The 25,532-nt window shown below is 40.1% G+C and overlaps 1 protein-coding gene across 2 annotated transcripts in view; it reads right to left on the bottom strand.

The window, feature by feature from the left end:
- Nucleotides 1-25,532, bottom strand: part of phf2 (PHD finger protein 2) — a 51,375-nt gene that overhangs the window by 2,469 nt on the left and 23,374 nt on the right. The window contains exons 2-21 of one of the 2 annotated variants that reach the window (XM_075461861.1): nucleotides 22,857-22,942; nucleotides 22,667-22,781; nucleotides 21,542-21,702; nucleotides 20,346-20,487; nucleotides 20,050-20,236; nucleotides 19,264-19,426; nucleotides 18,403-18,490; nucleotides 18,111-18,217; nucleotides 16,459-16,550; nucleotides 16,281-16,370; nucleotides 15,673-16,026; nucleotides 14,054-14,170; nucleotides 11,784-11,899; nucleotides 11,393-11,571; nucleotides 10,694-10,761; nucleotides 9,151-9,317; nucleotides 5,860-6,155; nucleotides 1,895-1,990; nucleotides 1,696-1,805; nucleotides 1,305-1,620 (exon numbers count right to left, since the gene is read on the bottom strand). In XM_075461861.1, the coding sequence (XP_075317976.1) occupies nucleotides 1,305-1,620; nucleotides 1,696-1,805; nucleotides 1,895-1,990; nucleotides 5,860-6,155; nucleotides 9,151-9,317; nucleotides 10,694-10,761; nucleotides 11,393-11,571; nucleotides 11,784-11,899; nucleotides 14,054-14,170; nucleotides 15,673-16,026; nucleotides 16,281-16,370; nucleotides 16,459-16,550; nucleotides 18,111-18,217; nucleotides 18,403-18,490; nucleotides 19,264-19,426; nucleotides 20,050-20,236; nucleotides 20,346-20,487; nucleotides 21,542-21,702; nucleotides 22,667-22,781; nucleotides 22,857-22,942 (3,050 nt within the window). Of the gene's footprint in view, nucleotides 1-1,304; nucleotides 1,621-1,695; nucleotides 1,806-1,894; nucleotides 1,991-5,859; nucleotides 6,177-9,150; nucleotides 9,318-10,693; nucleotides 10,762-11,392; nucleotides 11,572-11,783; nucleotides 11,900-14,053; nucleotides 14,171-15,672; nucleotides 16,027-16,280; nucleotides 16,371-16,458; nucleotides 16,551-18,110; nucleotides 18,218-18,402; nucleotides 18,491-19,263; nucleotides 19,427-20,049; nucleotides 20,237-20,345; nucleotides 20,488-21,541; nucleotides 21,703-22,666; nucleotides 22,782-22,856; nucleotides 22,943-25,532 lie in introns of both variants that reach the window. The other variant, XM_075461860.1, reaches the window with a different exon arrangement.

The raw sequence follows: 25,532 nt of genomic DNA, 5'->3' as shown, positions 1-25,532 counted from the left end.
TCTTCAGATTGGACCGAAAAAAAAAAAAGTTTCAGTGCAATCTGTTGGTTTCCTTAGCTAGGAAATTGTTCTTGAATCGGCTCTATATGAACGAATTGGATTATTTTATGAATAATTATGATTACAATTAATTTAATTCCAATTGGCTTGAATTGGACTTTATTATCTAAGTGCTTTGAGATGACATTTGTTATATTTGGCGCTATATAAATAAAAATGAATTGAATTGAATATGATTGACTGTATCCATCGTTTCCAATTATTATTCCAATATTAATGCTTGCTGCACGCTAATCATCATTAGGTGTGTGATTGGCATCCCATATTCTTTCATGAAACTTGGTGCAGTTTCTTGGTGCAACATCCGCTCAATTTTGCTCCAGATCAGAATAACTTTCATTAAACTGGTACAGCGTTGACTTTGGAGTCCATGTCCATGAAGAGATTTCCTTGAAAAAAACTTTTTCATTTTGTCATAACAACATGGAAAGCGTTAACCGTCTTGAGAAAAACAGCTTAATTCAAACTGCTGCTAATATCACCGCAGCAAAGCCGTGGTTCTTTTTCCCTGGAAGTCCCCCGTCTACAAACGCACTGCATGCCCCGCGTCGCCATCAAGCTCAGGCGCACATGAAGAAAGAATCGTCTCAGAATGTTACTGGCACACTTTTGTCCTTAAAAAAGTAACTGACACATCTCTGGCCAGGGATGAGTTGTCAGGTGTGATGCTTGTGACAGCCTGTTACAGGCTTTTGTTTTTACTGCTGAAATCTGTTTCTGACAGCTTAGTTGTCCTGAACAGGAGAGTCACCTAAAGACTGGATGTAAAAACACTGTTTCATAATCCAAAAGTTCTTGTGTTAGTTTTCCTGGGAAAATTTTCTTTGACACTGAATCAGCTTGAAGGTGAGTCAGCTCATCTTAACGGGCGAGGCACTCCACGCCTCGCCCTCCAGGATGGAAATGGACACTCCAGGACACTCATGATTCTTCTCATATATATACAAGTTTCCACAGTAAAGCGGGAAAGATCGTGTGTGTGTGTGTGTGTGTGTGTGTGTGTGTGTGTGTGTGTGTGTGTGTCATCCTGAAACATGTTGATACGCTAAAGTCTTCACATGCAGGATTTTAAATTTTCCATTCAACAAATTGTTCAATTAGACAAAATATATATTTAAACCAAATATGATACATGCTGCTCTTGTCTAACATACTGAAAATATTCACGTGTACAGTTGAGGGCAAAGACAATGTAACGGGGGCTGCAGTTATCACCCATGAAGCCGGGAGTGTTTGCTGCTCACCTTTGGCGTCTGCTGACACCACCCTCTCCACCTTTGCCATGCCGCTGCTGTTGGTGCTCGTGGAGTTGGTGCTGTTGTTGGGAGAGGACATGGACGGCCGCCTCTGGCTGAGGAAGACCCCCGGTGCCATGGGCTGCGGCCCTCCCGGCGACTTGACCGTTCCAGTGTTGAACTCGTGGTCTGTCAGGCTGCCATCGTGGGAGTCCAGATTGTGCTCCGGTGAGCTACTGTCCTGAGAGAGTTTTGGGGGCTTATCAGCTACGAGTGCCTTCTTTTTGGTGCTTTTTTTCTTCTTCTTGGTTTTCTGCTGCTCCTCCTATAGAGATGTATATTTGTTTTATTGAGAAGTACTTACAGGGACATTCTGTATAGATACAGTCCACTGACATACCTGATGAGAAAGCTTTGCTGCGGCTGCAGCCAGGCCCGTCTCTATGGAGGCCACACGGGCTCCATCTCTCGCTGGTCGCTCCTGTCGAGGAACTGAAGGTCCAACGCGGGCTGTAACAACATGCACATCAGGGTTTGGTACAGCTTAAAATGAATAAAACTGTGCGGTGCTGAACTTTCTTTGGTCACACAGTTCTTACCTGTGGGGCTGTATGGAGTGTCATCGCTGCTTTTCCGTTTTTTCGATCTAGATTTGAATACAGGATTATCCTCTTCGGACTCCAATGAGGGGTAAACTAAAATCAAAACAGATTACTCTCGTCATGCATGGAAGCTTCTCAACGAGAGGATGAAAAGCACAGAATGTTATGCGAGTGCAATTATTTCTGTTTTCTCAAATGGTGGTTATTTTCAGTGGTAGCATGCAGGACAGCTGTGAGACAGCTGTTGAGTGACTCCTCCTCCTCCTCTGACTGCTCACAGCACAATCATTCCAATCCAGACTTAAATATCTGATAACTAGATGATCAAGATAAAGAATTGCCTGTTTACAAGAGCAGTCGGTGAGAGAAGCTGCGTCCCCGCCGGAGGATTACAGAGCAGGAATGTTCGTGCAAAGAACAACTGATTAGACACTAATTAGGAGTTCAAAAAGCATGTAAAATAACAGCTCGCAACTTGTGTTAATGGCTTATTAACAAGCTGGGTGGGTGGAAACAGCTGTATTTGGAAGGGCTTCACAAATAAACTGGAGCAACACGAGAGGGTGGATTTGGAAAGGACACACGAAGAATAAACATGAGCCCCCTATCATCTAGTTCTAATGAAAAGTTCCAGGCTAAATTAAGAATTAAAGACCCCGACGCTGATCCATCAGGAGTCAATCTGTTTTTAACAGCACCTGTTAGCAACAGCGAGAATTGGACATGGGAGATAATTATTTTCTCATTTGTGTGCTCAAAAAACAACTGCTTGACCTCGCTCAGCTCGATTCATCTGCTTCCTTTTCAGCATTCACATAAAATACAAGATGTTTGCACACTTGCCTTTCAAGACATTTGTTATGTAACGGAAATATAAAATTAAGCCTAAGTGACGTGTAACAGTGAATCAACATCATCAATAAAAAGGTTCCCACTGCTGATATCATCTTAAGAAAATTGTCCTCAATATAAAAAAATTTCAAGGCCTTGAATTAAGACTATTCGAGAACGTAAAAACATCCACAAAGTAATATGTAATGAGAGCACTTTTTAAAGACCTGTTCATAAAATATTTCACAGGAAAATTTAGGTGTAAAAGACAATAAAAAGCATCATCAGCTTAATGAATTCGGTTTCACAACAATAAAAAATACATATATTTCAGATATACATATATTTCCAATCACAACCCTTGCGGTCTAAATTCCTTTCTATTCGTCGAGGAGACGGAGACTCGCGGAGACCGCAGGGGTTGTGATTGGTCGGCCAACAACATCATTTCCGGAATCACTTCCGGTTTAGCTCCTTCCTCTCACAACAACAACACCGCCATTTTTGAAAGACAACCACAGTCTTTCTCTCTTGCTCGCCATCGTTCACTGTGACACCTCATCCTGACAAAGTGATCAGAACGTGTACTTTTCAATCAGCCTGTCCTGACAGGCCGCGAGCGATGTCACTCCGTCCAGCGATGACGCCGACCCCTTATAAAATCGCCCGCGTTGTCTCTATCTGGACACTTCTTATTGGTTGAAATGAACACGCTGCTTCCTGTTGACAAGCTAGTTAGCAACAGGTCAGCATCACTCAGGGAATAATGGACGAGGAGAAGCTGATCTTTACCACGGAACAGCACCCAATGGTTTATGACCCCAAATACCCGTACCACAAAGATTCTGAACCAATAGAATCACTCCAGACAAAATCGTCACGCTGCATATCAGGACACCCTCGCGAAATTTCTTCATTGTATGGCTTTCAGTCAGGTTGAGGTGTGAGGAGTGGAACGGAGCCGGAAGGTGAACAATCAATCAACGACTTTCACAATAGACGTCGCGAGATTAGGTCGTCTAGCACAGGGGTTCCCAAACTTTTCCATGCCAAGGCCCCCCAAACAGTATTAGCTTCTGGCCCCCTTTGTAAACCACAGACAATGCTACAAAATATGTAAAGAAACATCAACTTTTAGAACGTATTTTCTTTCTTTTCTTCACGGACAGCAGCTCGCTGTGTGAATGCAGCCTGACTAAATGCTCTTCTTTACGTCTGAAGAAGTCGACTGTTTTTTCGGACTCTGACGGATGTTTTTGTATCAAGTGACGCTGAAGTTTCGAAGGTTTTGAACACTCATTTGAGAGGGTCTCCAGACAGAGGACGCATTTCGGGCAGTCGTGGCCATTTTTCTGTACGGCTGTAAAGCCAAACTTAATGTATGCTGCTTCGTACTTTCTGATTTTAGTCGGCCAGTCCTTTCAGTCTCTTCCAAGTCAAAAATCTGTCCATTTTGGCTAGCTACCTACACGCTAGCTTACGGAGCAGAGCAGCTTGAGAACAGGCGCAAACAGCCAGGTCTACGATGTTTTGACTGGCAGCCAATCAGAAAGACAAGCATGGCAAATAACATTTCGATATGATATATTATCATAAATTGTATTTTACAATACTGATTGAACAAAAAAAAATGTGACAATTTTTTATAATGATGTTTTTTTATTTTTGCATTTTTTTCTTATCTTTACTCCAATTTTCTGAGGGCCCCCTAGCGCCCCCTGGCGGCCTCCCAGGGGGCCACGGCCCCCACTTTGAAAACCACTGGTCTAGCGTAGCGACACCGACTGATCGGGAGGTGAACTGCCTTGCGTATCCGACATCCCGACGGAGAACTTCGAAAGGTTTAACAGCCTCTGCGTGACCACGGAGTCGGATTGACCGATAGCTACGGAGTAGCATACCGCTAATTTTCTCATTAGCAAATAGTTGTTGCTGCTATGTTAGTTTGTAAAATGTTATAAATAGGGTAGTGCTGGGCGGTATACCGGTTCACACCGAATACCGGTTTATAATTTCGTTATGATATGAATTTTTAATATACCGCCATACCGGTGTTTTTGATTACACAACGGGGGGAACGCTGCGTCACGCGGCATTGTTTGAGACGGGACCCTTTTCAGTGTTGCGCTTCTAAACACGCATGTTTACTGTCTATGGGTGCGAGGTGGTAATAAGCACTTAAGTTACGCGAAGGTGAAGGTGGATAGGATAGACATGGAAAGTTCCGAAATCGAAGCTGCAGAACTAGTAGAACATGCTGACACAGAAGAACTTGTGCCAAAAAAAGGAGCCGTGTCTGTAGTTTGGAAGTTTTTTGGTTTAAAAAAAATCCGACGTCGACCAAACAACCATTTTATGCACGTGTTGTCGGGCTACAGTTGTCGCTGGAGGTGGCAACACGAGCAATTTGCTCCATCACCTTAGCCGTAAGCATGTCTTAGAATATCAAGAATGCGTGAAGTTAAGGTCAGCACCCGCCACACCAGCAGGTAACACGGGGAAAGCAAAAGAGAAGTCGAGCCAAATGTCACTTCAAGACGCGTTTGCTAGAGCTAGAACGTGAATCTACCTCATTTATTTGAATGTGAATACCTCATATTGATGCAAAAATATAATTATTGCAAGTTGCACTACTTTTTTGTATTGATTTTCATAAAAGATGTTTGAAATTTGCACAGTAAAAGTTCTGTATTTTGACTGCAATTGTGTTTGCATTCCGATTCCTCACTTCATTAGAATCATGAGTAGCACTTCTGTGTAAACAGCATCATTTTGTGGGGCGTTATTCTATGACGGTAAAATAGACCATCCTAAGTTAATCTACTGCAGTAATTCTGTTCTCAATCTGTAGAAAATGCTGTGAACACCTAATTATGCATGAAAAAAAAATACCGTGATATACCGTGAAACCGTGAAAAAATACCGTGAAAAAATACCGTGAAAAAATACCGTGATATGTATTTTTGGTCATACCGCCCAGCACTAAAATAGGGCCATTCAATTTTCTCCAATTTCAAGTAACTCAGTGTTACAATCAAGATTTTATCATTTGTCTGTTCCTCCAACAAATAACAAAGATAGATCAATAATAAAACAAGGAAGCAGGGAGAAATCTTTCTTTTGCTACTTACCATAATCTGAGTCCTTGAAGCATGCGTCCATGTGATCCTGGTCATCATCATAATCCAAACTCTCGATACTGCTACTCTTCCTGGGTTTCTTGGGAATCCGCTTTGTGGGCCGCTTGCTGTTGCTGCTTCCGCCACCACCGGCTCCTCCGCTGGCCTTCTTCCCCACCTGCGAGCCGTGCGAGTTGTTCTTTGACTGGCTATTGTTTTTGGATTGGCTGTTGCTCCACGGCTGCTGCAAGCTCTCTGAAGATGACAGGTTGGCCATGGACAGCATGCCCTGAATGGCCTCCTGTGTACTGGGAGATGCAGGTGGCTGACTGTAAGTACGCCAATAAAAAATACACAACAACACAACCATTACACGGCAGTCAACGTGTTGGCAGAGGTGAAGAGAAAGAAAGGTATGACTGGACATTGAGGAGCAATGTAAAACTGTCAAATCCGAATTTGAAGCATGTATTTCTCCAACCATGTGTAATATGCATGGTTTTTCCTCATTGTTTTCATTTCATGTATCCATATAACATCCATTTTTGCATTTCAGGCCTGCAACACATTGCAAAAAAAATGGAATGTGGTAAACTTCAGCCTGGTAAGGGGATAAAAAAAAAGGAAAATTAAGTTATTTCAGCAGGGGATTGCGATCGTGATGTAGTACAAAAACAGCATCCACAGGAGGCTGTGTCTCTGAGGAGAGTGATGTGCAGAGGGGAGGGAGAAGTTTGTTGACAAATGCTTTAAAAATCATTCAAAACTTTTGAAAAACAATGGCTGTGTTCGAAACCGCCTAGTTCTCCTACTACTCCCGTACTCCTACTAACTTTAACTTTTTTTCAAGTTCCCTGATGCATACTAGATTCGCCGAAATGTTGGGTATGCATCATGAGGTTACTTGTCATACTTAAACTACCCAAGATGCAACGTAACTTGATGTCGCCGATCGTCATTTCCTGTCAAAACGGCAGTTTCAAGCTAGCTACAACGAGGGTAGGTTCATTTTGTGAAAATAACCGGAAGTGCGTTGCTCACTGCGGCTAGCTTTAGTAGCGCCGAATTCGTCGGAACAAAATTGTAAACAGCCGGTATTTTGTCAGATTTTCAACACGTTGGGGATCTAAACGACTACTTTCTCGCCTGAAAATGTTTCAAATGTTGCTAAAGTTATATATTTACAGAGTTTATAGCCCGAGCCGAAATCAGTTTCAGGCCGGCTGATTTCAGCTCGGGCAGGAGCGAAATGCACTGTGGGTAAACGCTCTGCATACTGTCTGATCGATAAGTATGCCGTTTGCAAGTATGTAGTATGTAGTATGTAGTATGTAGTATGTAGTATGTAGTAGGCGGTTTCGAACACAGCCAATGTTTCTCCAAGAAAGATTTTGGATATTTCTCCTCCTGTAGTGGAGACTAACATGAAACTATTCCTATGACCCATGTCCACAAGTCAATCAACAAGAGCGTAGCACTTCAGCTCATAAAACTTGGCATGATGCGATGTTTGGAATCTCTGTTGTTCTTAACAGTTGCAGCCCACTACTGTTCATTATTGCAGTCGGCACACATCAAACACGAGGTCATAAGATCATCAAATGCCTGTGGCCCAGTGTGGTTTACAGTGAACTAATATGGCCTCTGAAATCCCACTGTGTGCAGCTCCCTTAAGATGGGTTTCCAACACCTGAAATGCTGCATGCCTAATACCAGAACATCTTTTAAATGTCGTGCGAAGTAATGGAAACACCACAAAGTGCTTTACTGTCCCAATGATGAGACACATGAAATATCTTGAGTTTATACAGTCTGCGATGAGGAAAAAAGTCACAGTAAATGTAGGAAACAGCACATTTTTTTGTCTTTTTTTGCACTTTGCATTCTGTAACTTTTTTTTTTAATATAATTTAAGGCGAGACACTACAGGTGAATAGGGTAATATTTTTAAAATAATAGATATCACCATGAAACTTCCTCAGTTGATTACTTATACAAGTATGAAAATAAAATGTATTACAAGTTTTAGAAATGTGTATGTTTAATTATGCAAATTAGGCATTATCTCATTAAATATGCGCACATTTGCATTTATTTCCGGAAGATAGATCTGAACATATGATAAAGCCAGGTGCAAAATTCTTTTTTCATTTTGTTTACACACAAAGTGAAAAGAAAATTACAGAGGGATTTCAGGATATCTGCTTTCATTTCCTAGGAAATCAAAATATACTGCCCATAGCCTAAAAAACATCAATTTTCGCCATATTTTTTTATTATAATGTCACATAAATCAGGCCAGGAATGATTTATCAACAAATCCTTCTGTAAATATCTTCAGAATATTGCTAAGTGTATAAATGAAAAGTTTGGTGTTAGTAGGTGCTCCATAGTCTGAGATATTGATACTGGAAAAATACAAAAAACTGATTTTGAGAAAACGGCATTTAAAGATTTAAATAGGGGAATTCATTTTGGTAAATTTGGGCGAAACGTACTGCCGGGATTAAACAAAATGTGATGAAATAAACATTTTAATTTATGTTTTGAAATAACACATATTGAAGGAGTAGACTGGCCCAAAATCTAAAAATTGACCACTGCATTTAAAATCACTGTTTTTGCCTGCTGTGTCTCGCCTTAAGGTTGTATTGACGTGGGATTCTTTTAAGAAGCAGCAAGGAAAGTGAATTCACACACCTATTCAACTATTATTTGCTGAACTGCAACAGTAACACTGAAATGAATTTTAAACACTGTATGATGAACATGTTCACTTCAGTTCCTCCTCAAGGCATTAAAACCATTTGAAAAATGTACATATTTTAGTAATGTTTTCTTTCTCTTTCATTGCTCACTTGTAGCTTTCAGTGTGGTGGAAATAGACCATCAAGGGCTGAACGAAACAGCAAAAGGCAAACGGAAGAGCCTGGAGCCACGCAGGGTTTGATAGATTAGCGTGGGATGAAACAAACACTGGCTTAACACAAACTGCTGACAGAATCTTTGTAAACTGTTGCTTCAGTCTCGAGTTGATTTTTCAGCTCTGGGAAAAGTTGTTAAATTCTGCATTTTCATTCAATTATGTCGTCACTGAGTGGGCCGTATGTTTGTCAGGGACTCGCCCCATTAAAGACACCCAAAATTCATTTACTGAGAAGAAAGGAGGTCTCCTGGGAGCCATTAAGAGATTAATGTTGTGCGTGTACTGTAGCCCGAGAGTGGAAGTAAAAGGTTCATTGGTGTTGAAGGGAACAGAGTCTAGAGGCAGAAAACAATGACGTCAAGGTCAGACGAGTTTACCTGTTACCGCTGTAGTCGATCCCGCCCACTTGCTTGCTCGCCTGCAACAGGTCCAGAATCCCTGCAGCGCTCCCGCTCTTTTTCTTCACCTTAGAGTTGCGACTTTTAACCTCAGGCTTGGCCTCTGTGTCTATGTGCAGAGTCTCTTCGTCTGAGGAGTCTATGCTCTGGTTTCGGAGGAAGAAAACAATAAAGGAATGTTGCGTTTATTATGAGTTAATCCAACATGGCTTAAGCAGAAGTTAAGTGTAAAAATGTGGCGCCAACAGCCAGTGAAAGAGCCGATCCCGGGTGTGATATGGTTTCCAGTGACCTCTCATAAGTAAACATCTAAACATCTGGTCTAAGTCTGTTACATCCTTTTTCTTCTTTCACGCCACAGCTATTTCTGTCATCAGTACGTGGTGGTCCACCACTAACGGGCCATCTTCCTTTGATTTGCTCAGCATGTATTTTTTACTCTTTTTTTTAATCTTGGTTTTTAAATTAACAATGCCATATACAGTATGTCTCTATACATATATTTCTACAGCTTTTTAACCTTGTAGCACCCACAGTTGCAGATATGCAACAAGCTTTTTATTTATTTACATTATATTTTAATTTATATTTTTATTTACATTACATTATTAGATTTTTTAAATTTACATACATTAATTAAATTAATGTGTAATACTTTTTTACATTACATTTTATGTGCCGACAGTTGTCACAGCATCATTTTCTTGGCTCAGTGAATTACACTCTGCTTTGCGGTGGTCTGTTCTAGTTGGTTCTGCTCTCGTTTGGTGTGGTCTGCTTTGTCCACCTTTCACAGCGCTAATGGGAGGTCAGGTCTCCAAATTGTATTATTACAAAATTAATCAGGAAAGCCCACAGTTGCAAATATGCAACATTGCCTAAAATGATCAAAAATAGCCCAATTCCAAAAATTCCAAAAATATTGGTTTATTCCCACCCAAAAAGATGCAAGAAGAGCCTAAATGATTTTTTTCAATGATTATTCATATGCTTGGGTGCTACAAGGTTAAATGCCACATTCTTCATAAAGAATAATGATATTTCTACAATGCACCACACCAAGGCGGCAGGAAGTTGCAGCTGGCTCTGTGCTGGGGACCGCTCCGGAGCCCCTGGAGCCCCTGGAGCCCCTGGAGCCCCTGGAGCCCCTGGAGCCCCTGGAGCTGATTGTGTAAAGACTGAACATAATGGACAATACTGCACACACTCTACAAAACACAGCGATGAAACGCTGAGTGTGTTCAGTCAGAGGCCTATAAAGAATTATATACTGCAACATTATAATTTCCCTTTGGGATTGATCAAATATTTTTTAGTTTTACTACATTTAATTTCTAATCAGACTACAACTTGTTCATCATTAGCAACAACATCAGATTATAGGTCAAGATAATTCATTAATTTGGTAGATGTTTTCATCAAAAGCAGTTTACAGTAAGTGCTGTCAAACTAGAGACAGACATGTTTTTTTTTTAATGTTTAGCATGGTTATTACTCACAAGTGTTGTCATGTAATACATACCTTTGTTACCAAGGGTTGGAACTTTGCTTTTTTGGCTGGTTGAAGAGGTTCTCTGATGTCTGATAAAACTGAGGAAAAATCAATTCATTAATTAGGCATAGTTCAAGTTCTGTTAATATCTAAATAATCCTTAAATGCATAGTAAGACTGGGTATATATTTTACCTGCAGTCTTAGGTACTAATAACAACTTTGTTGTTTTTCTAAAAGTATATCATTTTAACATGCTTGCCTGATGTCAACCCAACCACTCTCAACTGCGATCTCATACCCAAACCTAAAAGAAGCTTTAGCAGCTAATGCCCTCCATCTAACCGACGTTAGTGGTGCTCTTGTTTTGGTGGCATTTATAGCTAGCAAAAGCTAACAAACCAGCTGTTAAGCTGATACTGATTAAGTATCAACAAAACATGGTTGATGGCTTAAAGTAACCTTTAATACTTTAATAATTTGCCAAATGTACACATTTAGCAAGTTTTGTTACTATTTGGCTCCCCCTAAAGTTGTGTGATGTAACACCACCATTGTGAGCCCTGCTAATGGGCAACTGTAAAGCAAAACGGTGCCGTGCAGGGCTGGAAACCAAAGCGATTAACTATGGTATCTCAGTCCGTGGGTGCTATCGGCATTTTCAGGCCCAGAAATGTGCATAACCAAAGCCAACACAGAAACGCTTCTCAAGTAAATGCAAAATGCTCACAGGAAAGATCTCTCTTGACAGTGTTCTTTTTCCGCCTGATGGGGAATTCGTCAATCTTCAGCTCTCCTTCATCTGACACGTACTCGTATTCGTCTCTCACTGGCTTGGATTTGTCCTCTTTAAGGTTTTGTAATGATCCAAAAACACTTGAGTTGGTCTGAGGTTTCAGCATCTTGGAGCTGAAAAGGAAACCACAGGACAATAAGAGAGAGATACGAGCCTCAGCCAGGCATTCACACGAAGAAGTCCTTGAATTAGCTCAAATGGATTTCGTGTTGACAGCCACATAACTCTGTAATAGCTGTAATACACCACATTAGAGGGCTGACTCTTCTCTGGTGAGACCTATCATGAAATATTTATACGGCAATCACAGCCATTCCATACATACCTGGGCATTTTCATGTGAGACATAGTGAAGCTGAATCGGTCTTTATTGCCTGACAACGGTGTTCTGTCAAATTTGCACTCCTCCTCCATTTTCAGTAGGGAATCTGGCTTACTATTCTGTAATGTTCCAAACAAAATAATACCATTGAGTTATTAAGTAAAGTAATTCCATGTGATATTAAATTCAAGAGACGATCAGTGGGAGAAATTGTAGTTGATCACAGATATACTCATCAAAACTTAAAGATTAGCTTCGCATATGTTTATCAAACATGAATATGTACACAACCCTACTTCCAAAATATTTGGGAAGCTGTATAAAATATAAATACAGATTGCAATGATTTGCATATCTCAAAACCTATTTTTTAATTCACAAGAGAACATAGAAAACATTCAATGTTGAAAATAAGACGATTACTATTTCATGCAAAATACATTAGCTCATTTTAAATCTGAAAAGTTGGGGTGGGGGCAAAAAAAAAGTGAAATGCAAAAAATAACGATGTTCCACGTGGTAAAATTGCAGAGAAATTTTTGGCATCTACGGTGCATGATATCATCGAAAGATTCAGAGAATCTGGAGACATCTCTGTGCACAGGGGACGTGGACAGAAATCCAAATTAGATGCCCATGGACCCCAGGGCATACTGCACTGAAAACAGGCTTGATTCACTCATGAAAATCACTGCATGGGCTCAGGAAAACTTCCAGAAATGATTGTCTGTGAACTAATGCAGGTTAAAGCTCTGTCATTCAAAGAAGAAGCCGTATGTGAACATAATAATCCGTCTTCTCCGGGCCAAAGATTATTTTAAATGTACTGAGGTGAAGTGGAAAACTGTTCTGCGGTCTAACTAATTAAAATGTTTTCAGAAATAATGGACGCCACATCCTCTGGAATAAAGAAGAGGGACCATTTGGCTGAGTTCAAAATTCTCCATCTCTGATGGAATGGGGGTGCATTTGTGCCTATGGAACGAGCAACTTGTACATCTGGAATGTTAGGGCCAATGCTGACAGGTATATACCGCTGAGCAGCTGCAATACTGCATCAGACAAGAATGGGACAACATTTCTCTCCCAGGGACCAGGAACTCAGTTTCCTCCTCAGTTTCCAGACATTTACAGTCTGTCTTTAAAAGAACAGGGGATGCTCCACAGTGATAAACATGACCTATCCCAATGTTTCAACAGTTCGTGTTTTCTGTGTTGTATTGTGTATGAAATAGTGGTTTATGAGATTTGAAAATCATTGCATTCTATTTTCATGTACATCTTACACAGTGCCCCAAATATTTGTGTGTATATATATATATATATATATATATATATATATATATGTGTGTGTGTGTGTGTATATTCCTATGTACATATGTATTTTCATCTGTAAGGATTCCATTGACTTAGTCTGTTGTATCAACCCTAATTAAACAATGTAATATATTCCAGGTCCAAAATCACATTCAGGTTATTTTGTTGCAAATTTAATGTTTGTTGTTTGACAAAAAAGTTAAATGAAATTATATCAGCTTCAACTGTGTAATTAATAGAAAAAAAATCAACACCAACACGCTTTACAATAGTAAAAGTCCACACACAAAACACAGAGGGGCTGTGAGCCTTTCCATAAATATAAAGTGATCACATGAGGAAAATATGGTCTCTGGTGACCTTGGTGAACAACTAACAGGGTCTCCTCTCCATCTGTAAATGTTTGGCCTGATGTGAAGGAGCAGTTGAATGGAGATCCTTGGAGGGGCTGCAAACATTCCACAGCAGTCTGGCATTGAATTTTCCATGAAACTAAAGCCCTCTAATGTCTTCCGTTCAACAAAATTACACTTTTTTTCCAAAGAAGCTTCCTCCTGTTATTCAGCAAAAACCATACAACAAACTTTTTTTTCTTTCTTTTTTTCAAAACACGAGGGCATATGTAAATACTTAGATGGAACGCACTGGATAATGTGGCATAATTCCATTAGATAAACTCTGAGAGGGTGAATGATGAGCTGCAGGCCTCAAATTTAGGACTCGGGCCATATCATTATGTTTGATGATAGCTTTGAAGTGAAGTGTGCAAATCACTTTTGGATAATCTATTCTTTTTTTTTTTCTTTTTTTTAAACTGCTCAGCTTGTAACTTTCAGAACTTTTCTTAAGAACATCAAATCAACTTTGAACAGAATGTGATACTATTTACTTTGGCTTGTAACAACCAGCCATTAGTTAGAAATCATGACAAAACGTGTCAGCGGAAAAGAGCTTACCTTATACTTCCATTTAGCTTCAGTCTTGTTCTTATTCTGCTCTCTGATTTCAAACTTCTCCACATTGTTCTGCTTTGATAATTCCTTCTCTGAAATGCTCAGGACATTCCTAACAGCCTGGAAAATTAAAATATTAAAGGACAGACACAATTATTCACAAAGAAATCCAGTCAAGAGTAACTGCTGCCTTACAAAGGCAGAATGGTTTAATCACAGGAACAGCAGAGAAACAGGGGTCAGCTGTAAGCTGTGCATCAGATATATCATCCATAGAATTTCAATTCTTCTTATTATTTATTGTCATAGACCGTACATGTAACATACAGAATATCAACTAATAGAAGAAGGAAACTATATGGTGAAGCTCTGGCACCGTGTGGTTGTCATTTATTCAACAACGACTCAACATACTTGAATGTTAACTGTAGAAGAAAGTTTGGATGCCAAGCATAAGTCTGCCTTCTTTTGACACTTTATTTTGGGGTTCATTCAGATCTACTGTGAAGACTGCAGTAGATCTAAATTCAATTCAATTCAATTCAAAAATATTTTATTTATCCCAGAGGGAAATTAAATTAAATGACATCAAAACTAACTTTGAACTTACCTGAAATGCACCCTGAAATGCACCCAAGTGTGGAACACTGACATACAGGAATATATTTCCATATAAAGAGTATATATATATTTTTTTAGGGCTGGGCAACGATTAAAATTTGTAATCTAATTAATCACGATTAATCGCATTTGTACGCAGAATCCAAAAATGAATCCAAAAGTAGCGTATAGCTTTTAGCATTTAGCTTTATTTTAAATGTGCTGCCATATGAATGAAAGTGCCATAACATTTGTTGTGCAAACACACTTTTAACATCAGCATCTTTCTGTAGTTTTTATGTAGAAGCCTCGCTCCACTGTCTGTTTCCTTGAATGACTTGCTGCTATCAGTTGTGTGTTTTGCCTTTAAGTGATATTTTAGACTGGAACTACTACGCTGAGAAGACAATTCAACTTGGCAGTGTTTACAGATGACTTTGGTTCTGTCGACTCCGCCGTCTGGAAGAACTTTAACATGAAAATGGCCGAGTAAAAGTTCCGTACCCTTCTCCATGTTTGGTGGATCCGCTGATTACTTTCTTTTCCTGTTCCACAGCAGACAGCAACAGACTTTTACAATAATTAAATAAATAATAAAACCTGCCCTAATGTGCGATAAAATATTTGTCTGCGTTAAATAATTAACGAGTTAACTCGCCCAGCCCAAATTTTTTTTATTTATAAAGAATATATAGCAATATATATAGATCTAGATATATATTTGTCAGTGAAATTAACAAATTTTATTAATTGCAACACATTCGAATATGCAATTAAAAGGTGTTCAAGCAAATCCACCAGTTCGAGGGTGCAAAGCAGAAAGTAACTGCCAATCTGCTCGCCACTCTAGTTAGCTCTCCACTCAGATTAAAAGCTTAGCTGTTTTACTAGTTGGACAGTATTTGGCAATCATTTTGACAAGCTCTCTACTGGAACAAACATCAAGCCTCTCAGAAGATGAAAACCTGGTTGGAAGGAGCAATTCAACAAATCAATATATGCTGAAATCCAAATCTGCTCACCTTTGTCTTTTTTGGCTGGTCCATTTTACTTAAGATGTCCTTTGCATGAGACTCAAGGGCTGCAAAGCTGGATGGTTTAGGAGGCGGTGAAAGCTCTTTTGTTTTCTTTGCTTTTTTCTTTCCTCCTTCTTTGACCTTCGGTACCTTCAGAGGTTTGGGGGCCTTGGGCATCTTCGGGGGTTTGGGAGGCTTAGGAGGTTTTGGGGGTTTGGAAGCTTTTTTCCTCGACTTTTCTCTGCTAGGCGATGGGATGTTTGCTGGGGAAATGGGCTCCTCTGGTTCAGAGTGGGTGGATGGTGGTTCCTCTACGGGTATCTTGATGCTTGACTCACTCTTAATGGCTTTTGTTGCATTCTGAAAATGAAGGCAGAGAAGTATTTAAATCTCTTCTTCTGTAAAACTTAAAATATCAGTTTACTGATCAATTCAAATCTTAGATAAAGATACTTTATTAGTTAAGGTACCCATTTTTTACACCATGATACTTTGTTATAGTCTTTGGCATTTAAAATGATTGTTACTGATGCCTGTATTGTATAAGGTTCAACTACCATATTTGACAAGGACTAGATTAAATGAGAAACAGAGAGAAAATAAAAGAAAATAACCTCTGACAGTCTGATCTCTTTGGCAAGATCCTTTATAAGTTGCGATGGTTTCATGTTTTCTGGAAGCTCATCTTCATGTTCCAGGAGAGCCTGTTTAAGTAGAACAAACCGAAGTTTCATAAAAATAGTCAAAAAATAAATGACACGGTATATAATGAGTACGGGAATGATTCCAAACCTGTTTTTTAGTCCAAGCTCTGAAGGCACCGTTGATAATTTTGGCACCAAGTATCAGGTACAGAGCTGGCTGCTTATTTGCTTTATGTAAACCTGAGGAAGTAGGAATGCAAATGCTATCACTGAATGAATCGTGGTTATTTGAGGTCAGCGTAAAAAAAAAAAGAAGACATTAAACTACACCGTGCAAGTTTAGTGCAGCAGAGAATTACAGGCTGGAACTGAATGTAACGTTTCCCAAACGCAGCAGCAGATGAGCTGATGCCATTTCCCCAAAAAAATCAGCTCATTTCTTTTACAACTGATTTTATTACAAACAGTATAATCCCAAGAAAAATGTTTATGTTTTGTCTCATCAACTACAGTCTCTACTGGGGAAAATACAGGACTGCTGGCAGGCCAGCTGAGTACCCGTACCCTCTTCTCCCTCAGTCATGCCGTTGTAATGTGTGCAGCATGTGGTTTTTTTTTCTTGTGAAAAATGCACAGAAATCCCTGGAAAACATGTGGTCTCGAAGGCAGCATCAGTTGCACTAAACTCTAAATGAACTATTCGGTTTTAATGCTGCCATCTCAGAAGTGTAAATGAGCTTTGCCAAGAGCACTGATACAACCCCATACCCTTCCAGAGCCTGGCTTTTGGGCCTGTTGCTGGGAACAGTCTGGATGCCTCTTTTTGGTCTTTGGTCTGGAGCACACGGCAGCCATTTCTTCCAAAAAAGAAATACCGATTGGTCTGACCACAATGCACGTTCCCACTGCGTGATAGTCCATCCCAGATGCTTCTGAAATGTCGACACCGCCTCTTGACGAGGTCAAGTTAAGGCTTCTTTTTGAACAGTAAATGTGTCAGTGTGAATGTAACTTTGTATAGAGTTTAAAAAGGTTTACCAGAGTAGCAGTGCAGTCCAACTAATAATTAAAACTAAACTTTCAATGTTTTTTTTCTTGATGATTTAATTTAACTCTGGATCTAACTCAATGTGAAGTCTTAGCTGTCTTTAATGCACTGCTTTGAATAAAGCCTAGATTTATGCAAATTCAGACTCAATCTTGATTGCTGTTTTAGTTCCTTTGAATAATATTAAAGAAGTGACTAAATGGCCAAGTATTCCTGTTGACTCACGTGGATATTCATTCAAAACAGGTCATCGCTCATAAGAATGTATCCTGCAGTAAAAGAGCTGACCTTGAAGATTAAAAATAAAGAATGATGGTATACGAATGGTAAGAGTGTGTGAGTTATTGGTCTTGTGCACCAAACACAAAGGCAATCCAGCTTTAACACACACATGCTCATACACACAAAATGCTGGAAACATAAACAGTTGGTCCAGGCCAGCTGAGAGGAGTTTAAACACAGGTTTGTAATGGAGCAAATGATTCTAGCTGGGCCAAACCTTTTGAAGCTAATCATCTGTGAACTCTGTGATTCAGTGATTTAATGACTGAAACAATATTAGAGCATCCAGCTCCTCATCTGCACAGCAGACATGCTGAATGTGCCGCCCAGAAGAAGACATTTTTGACAGTGTTTGTGTTTTCTCTGCTTCATGCAGTTCTCTGGAAAAATGAGGATCTAAGTTTACATTAAAATAGCACATATTAGAGCAAAAGTGAATTCTGTAAATACAAACTGATTTAGAGTTTCACCTTTGAATCTCTCCAGGAAATGCCGTCCCACATACCAGCAGGCCGTCTCAAAGTTGGGGAAGGGGGTTAGAGTTTTGACCTTTAGCCGCTTCTCGATTTCATACGCTCTGGAAGAATAAGCCTTGTTTCAGCAAAACATCATCACGCATAACCAAGGGGTTTGTTGCAATAAACTGCAAATGGAAGAGACTATCTGCAGGAGGCTGGACAGATCACGGGAAATGAGAAAAACAAAGGCCAATTACCGAACCCAACGTTGACTATACAGCAAAACGTGTGTAATAAGACTGACCTCATCTGCATCTCCACACTCAGGTTGTGGACGAAGTGTCCAGAGAACGCCAGGCAGTCGACCGGAGTCAGGATTGCATTGATCCATCCTGAGTCAAGAAAAAATTCTGGCATTACAGGAAGATTCGTCAATTGAGCCTGATCTCATAGGCTCCTGAGACAGAATGATTCGAAAAATAAATCCCAATGCGCTATAAAGCTGAGCGACATGACACATAAACATGTTTCTCTACAGCTCTGAGATGATCTCATACACCCTAACGTGTCATTCATTTGTACAGGTAACAAACCGTTTAGAAATCCCTTTTTTATTCATCAGTAATTTAATATGTCTCAATCATGTGTATTCTGTTTGAACACACTGTGCTTGTAAACAGGGGCGATTTTAGGATCTGGTCTTTAGGGGTGCCCAGCCCCCAGTGCTCACAGAGGCACATTATTTCTCACTAATTGAGGCGAACTAGTACATTTATAAATTTTGGAGCCGTATTAGTTTTGCTTTGAGTAGTGCTTTCCCCTACAACATTCAATTTTGACCTCTTCATTTCAAAAGACTGTGGCTCAACAGGGATAACAGAGAGCCTGAGACAAATATTGAAGATAACTCAACATTTATTTTGGGAGTAAAGAGTTAAAACAAAAACAAATACTAGAAAATAAATAAAATTATCACTAAAATAATGCATTTTTGAGCAAAAAAAAGTGTTTTTGCATAATATAATATTTTAAAAATGTGCTGAGCCAGGGGGTGCCGAGCTATCTCACGGTGGTGCCTTGGCACCACTAAAAATACCCTAGCCTCGCCCCTGCTTGTAAAGAAGCTGTGATTTCATTTCTGTTTCATGGCCAACGCAGTTCTGACCTGATGGGATGAAAAGGGTCTGGCCTTGCTTCAGGGTGCATTTGTAACACTTGTCCACCTGGTCGGCAAAGAACATCTCACTGTGATTGGACGACGACCTCCAGCGCTCGTAGAGAGACAAGTTGGCCGAGGTGGGCTTGATCAGGAAGAAAATCTTTTCTCCCTGCAAAGGCCATGACATTTTCAGCATCATTGTTATGGCCACATGAGAGGGGGAGCATCAGTTAGCACAGACGACACTGATTTCTCATCATAGAAGAGGACGATGATGGTGAGTAACTTATAGGGGTGGGCGAAAAAAATCGATTCATGTACATATCGCAATTTTTTTATGGGATGATTTTAAGAATAGATTTTTTTCCTCTGAATCGATTATATCACGTCATATCCGTGTCCAGAAAAACTTCATCAACTCATTACATTAAGTTATGTTAAAACTAGCCCACATATGTGCTGTCTGGACATTTGAATTCATTTTGTAAACTGTAAACTTTAAAAAAAACTCTTTTTGTCTCAGTTGAAATAAATGTCAGCTGCTGGAGTGACTGATGTGCATTGTTTATGGGAACGACATCCATTCTAGAAGTGTATGATTCAACTTGTTTGTTTTTTAAGGAGGAAGAAAATTGCAATTACTTATTATATCGAATCACAATACTTGTAGAATCGTAATTATCAAGAATCGCGATAAAAATCGCATCGGCACAATCGAATCGTGACCAAAGCATATCGTCCCACCCCTAGTAACTTACGCAACTTACAGCCCAAAACCGAAGTGGGACTGACCTTCAGGACATGGTACCAGACGGAGGCTCCACCGCACTCGATGTGGAAGTCAGTGTAGCTGTCTTTAACACAGATGAGACAGTATTTGGTGACTTTAGGCTTTCCCAGTAGAGCGTCATCAGGCCAGTAGTTTTCCACCCAGGACAACCGCCGCACAATCTGTGGACTCTCCACTATACTGTCCATTCTGTTCCAGACAAGCAGAAAAACACCAAGAGTTTTCCACAGCACCATCAAGTGATCTTTAGACAAAAAGAAGTCCCTTTTCAAACTTCACTATCCGACAGAGCTGGTACCTTGTGTCTGAGAACTCCAGGTTTATAACGTTTAACACTTTCTTCCTGTTTGTGCTGTAGTAGTAATCCACAAACTCTTTGAGCTTCATCTTGCTGTCTGTCTGTTTGGTGACGTCCACGACATCCACGCCAACATCAGGACCTGAGACGTGAACAGAGGACAGGGTAAGACAAGCTGAAGGAAAACTAAACACCTACAAGACAAACATTTTCTTAAGCTGAGAAACTCCTCAGCAAAGTATGCCTGCAGCAGTTTACTGTGGTGTTGATGTGTAACAACTGATCTGATCACTGAGCAGCAGTTCAGTGCACAGACAGACCACATGTGCCCCCTACTGAAAGCCAGACGCTATTCTTTTTTTTTTCTAGGAAAAAGAAAAATCGATGCCAGGTCACCAACTGGCACACAGACTTCCAAAATCACAAAACACCTTTCATGTATGTTGAAATTATTTAACTTTGCTCTACAATTTTCCATCTATCCCAAACTTAAAGGAATATATAACAACTTTTCTGTGGTAAAGTGAGACTCTGCAAAGGGTCAAGTTAATGAGGCTCACCAGTAATTGAAGCAATCTGGGTTTTGACATAAACCAGAGCTGAAGGTGTGTTTGTTGCTTCCAGCTGTTTGCAGGACTCTTTCCTCTGAGTTTATGACATACGTGCAGCTTTCAGACAGCAGCAGGATCCGTGTGAGCCTCCCAAAAGAGAAGAAGCTGCTCTGCACGTTTCTTCGTACAGCACAACAGAAGTAACTTTATGCATGACCTACAATGAATTATACCTGACGTGGCGACTAAAGTGGTCAAGATAAAACCAAAAATTAGGTTTTGTAATTTCCCTCACTAAGCTGTCTTGCAGACTTCTGAGCAGAGTCCTGACCTCCATCACAGCTGCTATTCTAATTTTATTGTTTGATGTTTTTACTTATGTTCCACATTAATCAGTGAACTCAATTTGCAAACAGTGTCATTAACAAGGAGTTGATGCATTAAAGGTAAACATATCCATTTAAAAAAAAAATTTTTTGCACAAGTTGTTGCTATTGAATTTAAAATGAGTGCTCTCAAAAGAAAAAGAAAATAGAAGATTAAAGAAGAAGATGTGGAAGTAGCTCCAGTTAATGAGTAATGGTAGTACTGGTGTTGTTTGTACTAGAACTATCAGGAGTGATGTACAGTCCCTGAATTTCTTACCAACATAGTTCTCCACATCACTAATGTAGAAGGTGGGGGCGGGCATGGACATGCCCAGACCGTCTTTCTTCTGAACAAGGATGGGTTCATTGAAGCTGTTCTCCTCCAGGTAGTCCAAGGTCAGCTGACTGCCACTTAGTTTCACCACTATGTCATCAGCACTGACAGCGAGGCAGAGAGAAAACGCTGTGAGCGAGGTGTCATGAAGTGAAGACGCAAACTGACATCTGATCATTGTGTGAAACTATATGAAAGCTGATCTTCAAAAGTTACCAGACAGCGCCCCCCAATGGAAGCATTCAAATATGCAAGTCTTATCGTTAAGTCGAGGAGGAACACAAAGAAACTATCTTTGCAAGTACAGGACATGTACAAGAGCTTCTCAACAAACAATATAATCTAAACATTTGATTAAATTAGAGAAAAAAAAGAATATATACATCAAATAAAATGTTGGACTATTTATATATATTCATTTATGATACTATTTTTTTTTATATCTGTGGAGATGCCACATGGACACTGCTGAATGATTTCATCCTTTCCAGCTATCACAGGTTAACATGATGGGTCACAGCAGAAGTTCTGGTCACCTGATAATCTACTTCTCAAATATAACCAGTCAGATCAAATTAGTCTGCCGGCTACTTTAAAACAGTATATTCAAAGGATTTTTTAATAGTGCATCTAACTTATGTGTTCACATTTTGGACATATTGGAATATTTTAAGCACTATTTACAAGATGTAAATGACCGATGTAAAAATCTTTAGTCAAAACCACTCTTATTTTCATTAGAAAAGATTTCCACTTAGTTTGTGAATGATGTTCTAATATTTAAACTGAAAGGTAGAGCATGACAAGGTAAGAAATTGAACTGTTATATAGAACGGGGTTGTAATTTCATGTCAGTTCTGTGCCCTTTTCACTGAAAATGTACATAATGACGAAAGATAGGAATAACTAACAGCTAAATAATCTCTAAAAGTGTACAAAATAAACAGTGTACAAACACGAAATTAAACTGAAAATTTGCTAAATTCTTCAACTTGTCATGATACTGTATATGAATAAAGAGGATGTTAGTGATTTGTGGATTGTAATTAAAGGTAAGTTGATCTTTACCTTGGAAACGTTCTGCTGCGAAGCTCTTTGATGAAAACTTGACTCCCGTTCTGCACAGCTTTGATATCTGTGGTTTGCCCCGTGTCATGTTTGCTCCAGTTCTTTTTCTTTTTCACTGAAGAAGAGAGAAACACCCGTCAACAACATGGCTTCGACTCGCAGCAACAGAGGAGTCAGTGCAGCTACTCACACGTGGATTTGCCGTGAGTCTCCTCGCAGTTTGGACAGTGATAAATGTCAATATCTGGAGCATCATCTTCATCCACTCCAACACAGCTGAAATGACAACAGTGCACTGTTTACTGTCGAGAAATTGAATCCACTGTTCATAATTTGAGCCACGGTTCATGTGAATGTATATGTCCTCCTATCACAGCAGCTGTTATTGATTCGCTATAGTGTGACAGTCAGGGGCCCTCATTTATCAAACTTGCGTAAGACGAAAAACGTGCGTAGGTCGTGTGTACGTTCTTTTCTGCGCAAAGGTTGGCATTTATCAAATCCATCGTGAGCGCAGGAAAGATGAAATCGCCACGACAGGTCTGAGGCCGTGTACGCACTTTTCCATTTTGACTTGCGGTGACTGCAATAGCATACATAAACAGCAGCGTCACTAGTGCGTGCCTTATGAGTCGCAACAAATCCCTTGGTTAAAATTACAGACTTATCACTTCAAAGAAGGCCCATGTTTTATTTGACTTCAACATAAATATAAACATAAACGCAAATTAAATAAATTAAACAAGTACAACTCCGTAATTGGAAGAGTGATGGCTCATTATTCAACCGCGCACCCTCACACCGAACAGGAGAGGGGCTTTAACACTGCGCACTGTGGAGAGGTTAGGGCACCTAAAGGGCAGGTGGATCTGTCTCTCGGCTGCGGGGGAACCCTTCTATATATGCCCGAAAAGGTATGCAATATTATTATTGCATGCGGGGTTCTCCAAAACATTGCCCAAAAAAATGGAGTGCCATTTCCAGATGTACATCCAGAGGACCCCGTACCCAGAGATCCCACCAGCCTGCACATTCTGTTATTCAAGGAAAAAAGACGTAGCTCCGATCAGGCCAGCCACCCTCTCCTCCAAGGCACTCAAATCCAAACCTGGATCAGAGCCCCCCCCCCTGTTTGTGACATGCTGCGTCCGAGAGCTGCGACCTTTTTTGTGGCCAATTTCATATCGGACCACTTCTTCCTGATCTTATTGGAGAAAAAGTAAAACATCGTTCAATTTTAGATTTCATTTAATCTGGAGTTTATCACATTTTATTGACCATCACAGTAGGGGAAAATACATAACTCGTCCGGTCTGCGATTTACATCGCCAACGCTGTTGGCAGCCGTCCCAGCTGTCAACAGCGTTGACAGCGTTTCTTTGCCGTCTTTTGTCTATCCATGTCGCAAATCTAGAGGTGCGGCCCTTTTATAGAAGGCGTGGTTAGGATCATTACGATGGATTTCACCCGCCAGATTTATCAACAGCCGCTCGGTCTTACGATGGGATTGGTGTGGTACGCATGTTTTGTAAATCTCACTTGAGCTTCTGCGTACGACGAGTTCTCCGCTCATATCTACGATGCTTTCTACGATGGCTTGATAAATGAGGGCCAATGTGTCTGCAAGCGCTGTAAGAGATGTTACAATCACGTAATGAGTCACGTGACGTCAGCGTCATGTCATGACTGCACTGATGGCCGGCCTGCAGCTAATGATTTCTTTTTCTTATTGTTAATTCATCTTATTTTCTTGATTAATCAGCTCACCCATCAACAGTCAACAGCAATGGGAATACTGTTGCTATATTTTGAACGACATTTGCCACTCTGAATCACATTGATAAAATAGACATGATTTGAAAACAAGGTTTAAAAAGAATGAAAAATGAAAGACAATTTAATTTTTGCAACAAGAGTTATCGACATTTGAAATTGTCGATTTGATGGCTGGTGCCTGAAAAGCTGCACGGAAGCTTACATTTCCTGCTTTTTAAAGTGAGGTATATTTCAAATCAGTACTTCCGATTTTTAGCTCTTTCATGGAGAGAGATTAATGGCGCCTCTTAAAGATTCTGCATTACATATGAAATCAATCTGAGAAAGTTCAGTTTACATGTGCGGCTCGCAGTCGCAGTCAGGCTGCAGCTGCTCTGCAGAGGTGACAGAAGAAAAGCCATTTAAACAGTAACGGCTGATTTGATACTTATTTGGAAAAAATTCTACATATATCACACCGGTTCATATTCTTTCCGACATTCATCAGTTAACTGCTTTGGTCTGAAAATAATGAGAAACTCGAGCCACAGTGAGCAACGAGGATGCCTTCAAATGGCTTGTTCTGTCAGAAAAACCATGGCTACCCCAAAGACATTCACCTTAATGTGAAATAAAAGTGAAACATAACAAATCATTGTCATCAAGATTCAGCACGAAAAATAATCAATTCATATAAATATTATCTGAATTATCTGTAAAAGTGAAAAAAAAAAAAATCAGCTACACCCACTTCACCCAAGGAAGGATAGCTGTCATCCGTGCAGCAGGCGGGGAACATCACCAACCCATCAGAGGACTAACCCAAAGAGACAAGCAGGCCAGCTCATACACACACCTACGGCCAACTCAGAGGCATCACTTCAAATGCATGTCACACCACACAGGCACGTGGAGAACATGAAGACTCCACTAAGGCCCAATCCAACTCGCAGGTTTCAACACGCAACCTTCTGCTATGACTGTGCTGCTAACCACTGCAGCATTGTGCCACCTGGGATGAAACACTATCAATTAGATTTATGGTGTGTGTTGAAAGACCGCAGAGACGATGGACAGGACAATGCAGGTAAAAGGGACGGGACAGTGCAGG

This window comes from Odontesthes bonariensis, chromosome 3, assembly GCF_027942865.1.
Source record: "Odontesthes bonariensis isolate fOdoBon6 chromosome 3, fOdoBon6.hap1, whole genome shotgun sequence".
Classification (NCBI taxonomy): Eukaryota; Metazoa; Chordata; class Actinopteri; order Atheriniformes; family Atherinopsidae; genus Odontesthes; species Odontesthes bonariensis.
Note: the sequence above shows the minus strand (reverse complement) of the source record. Positions and strands in the feature narration are given on the sequence as shown.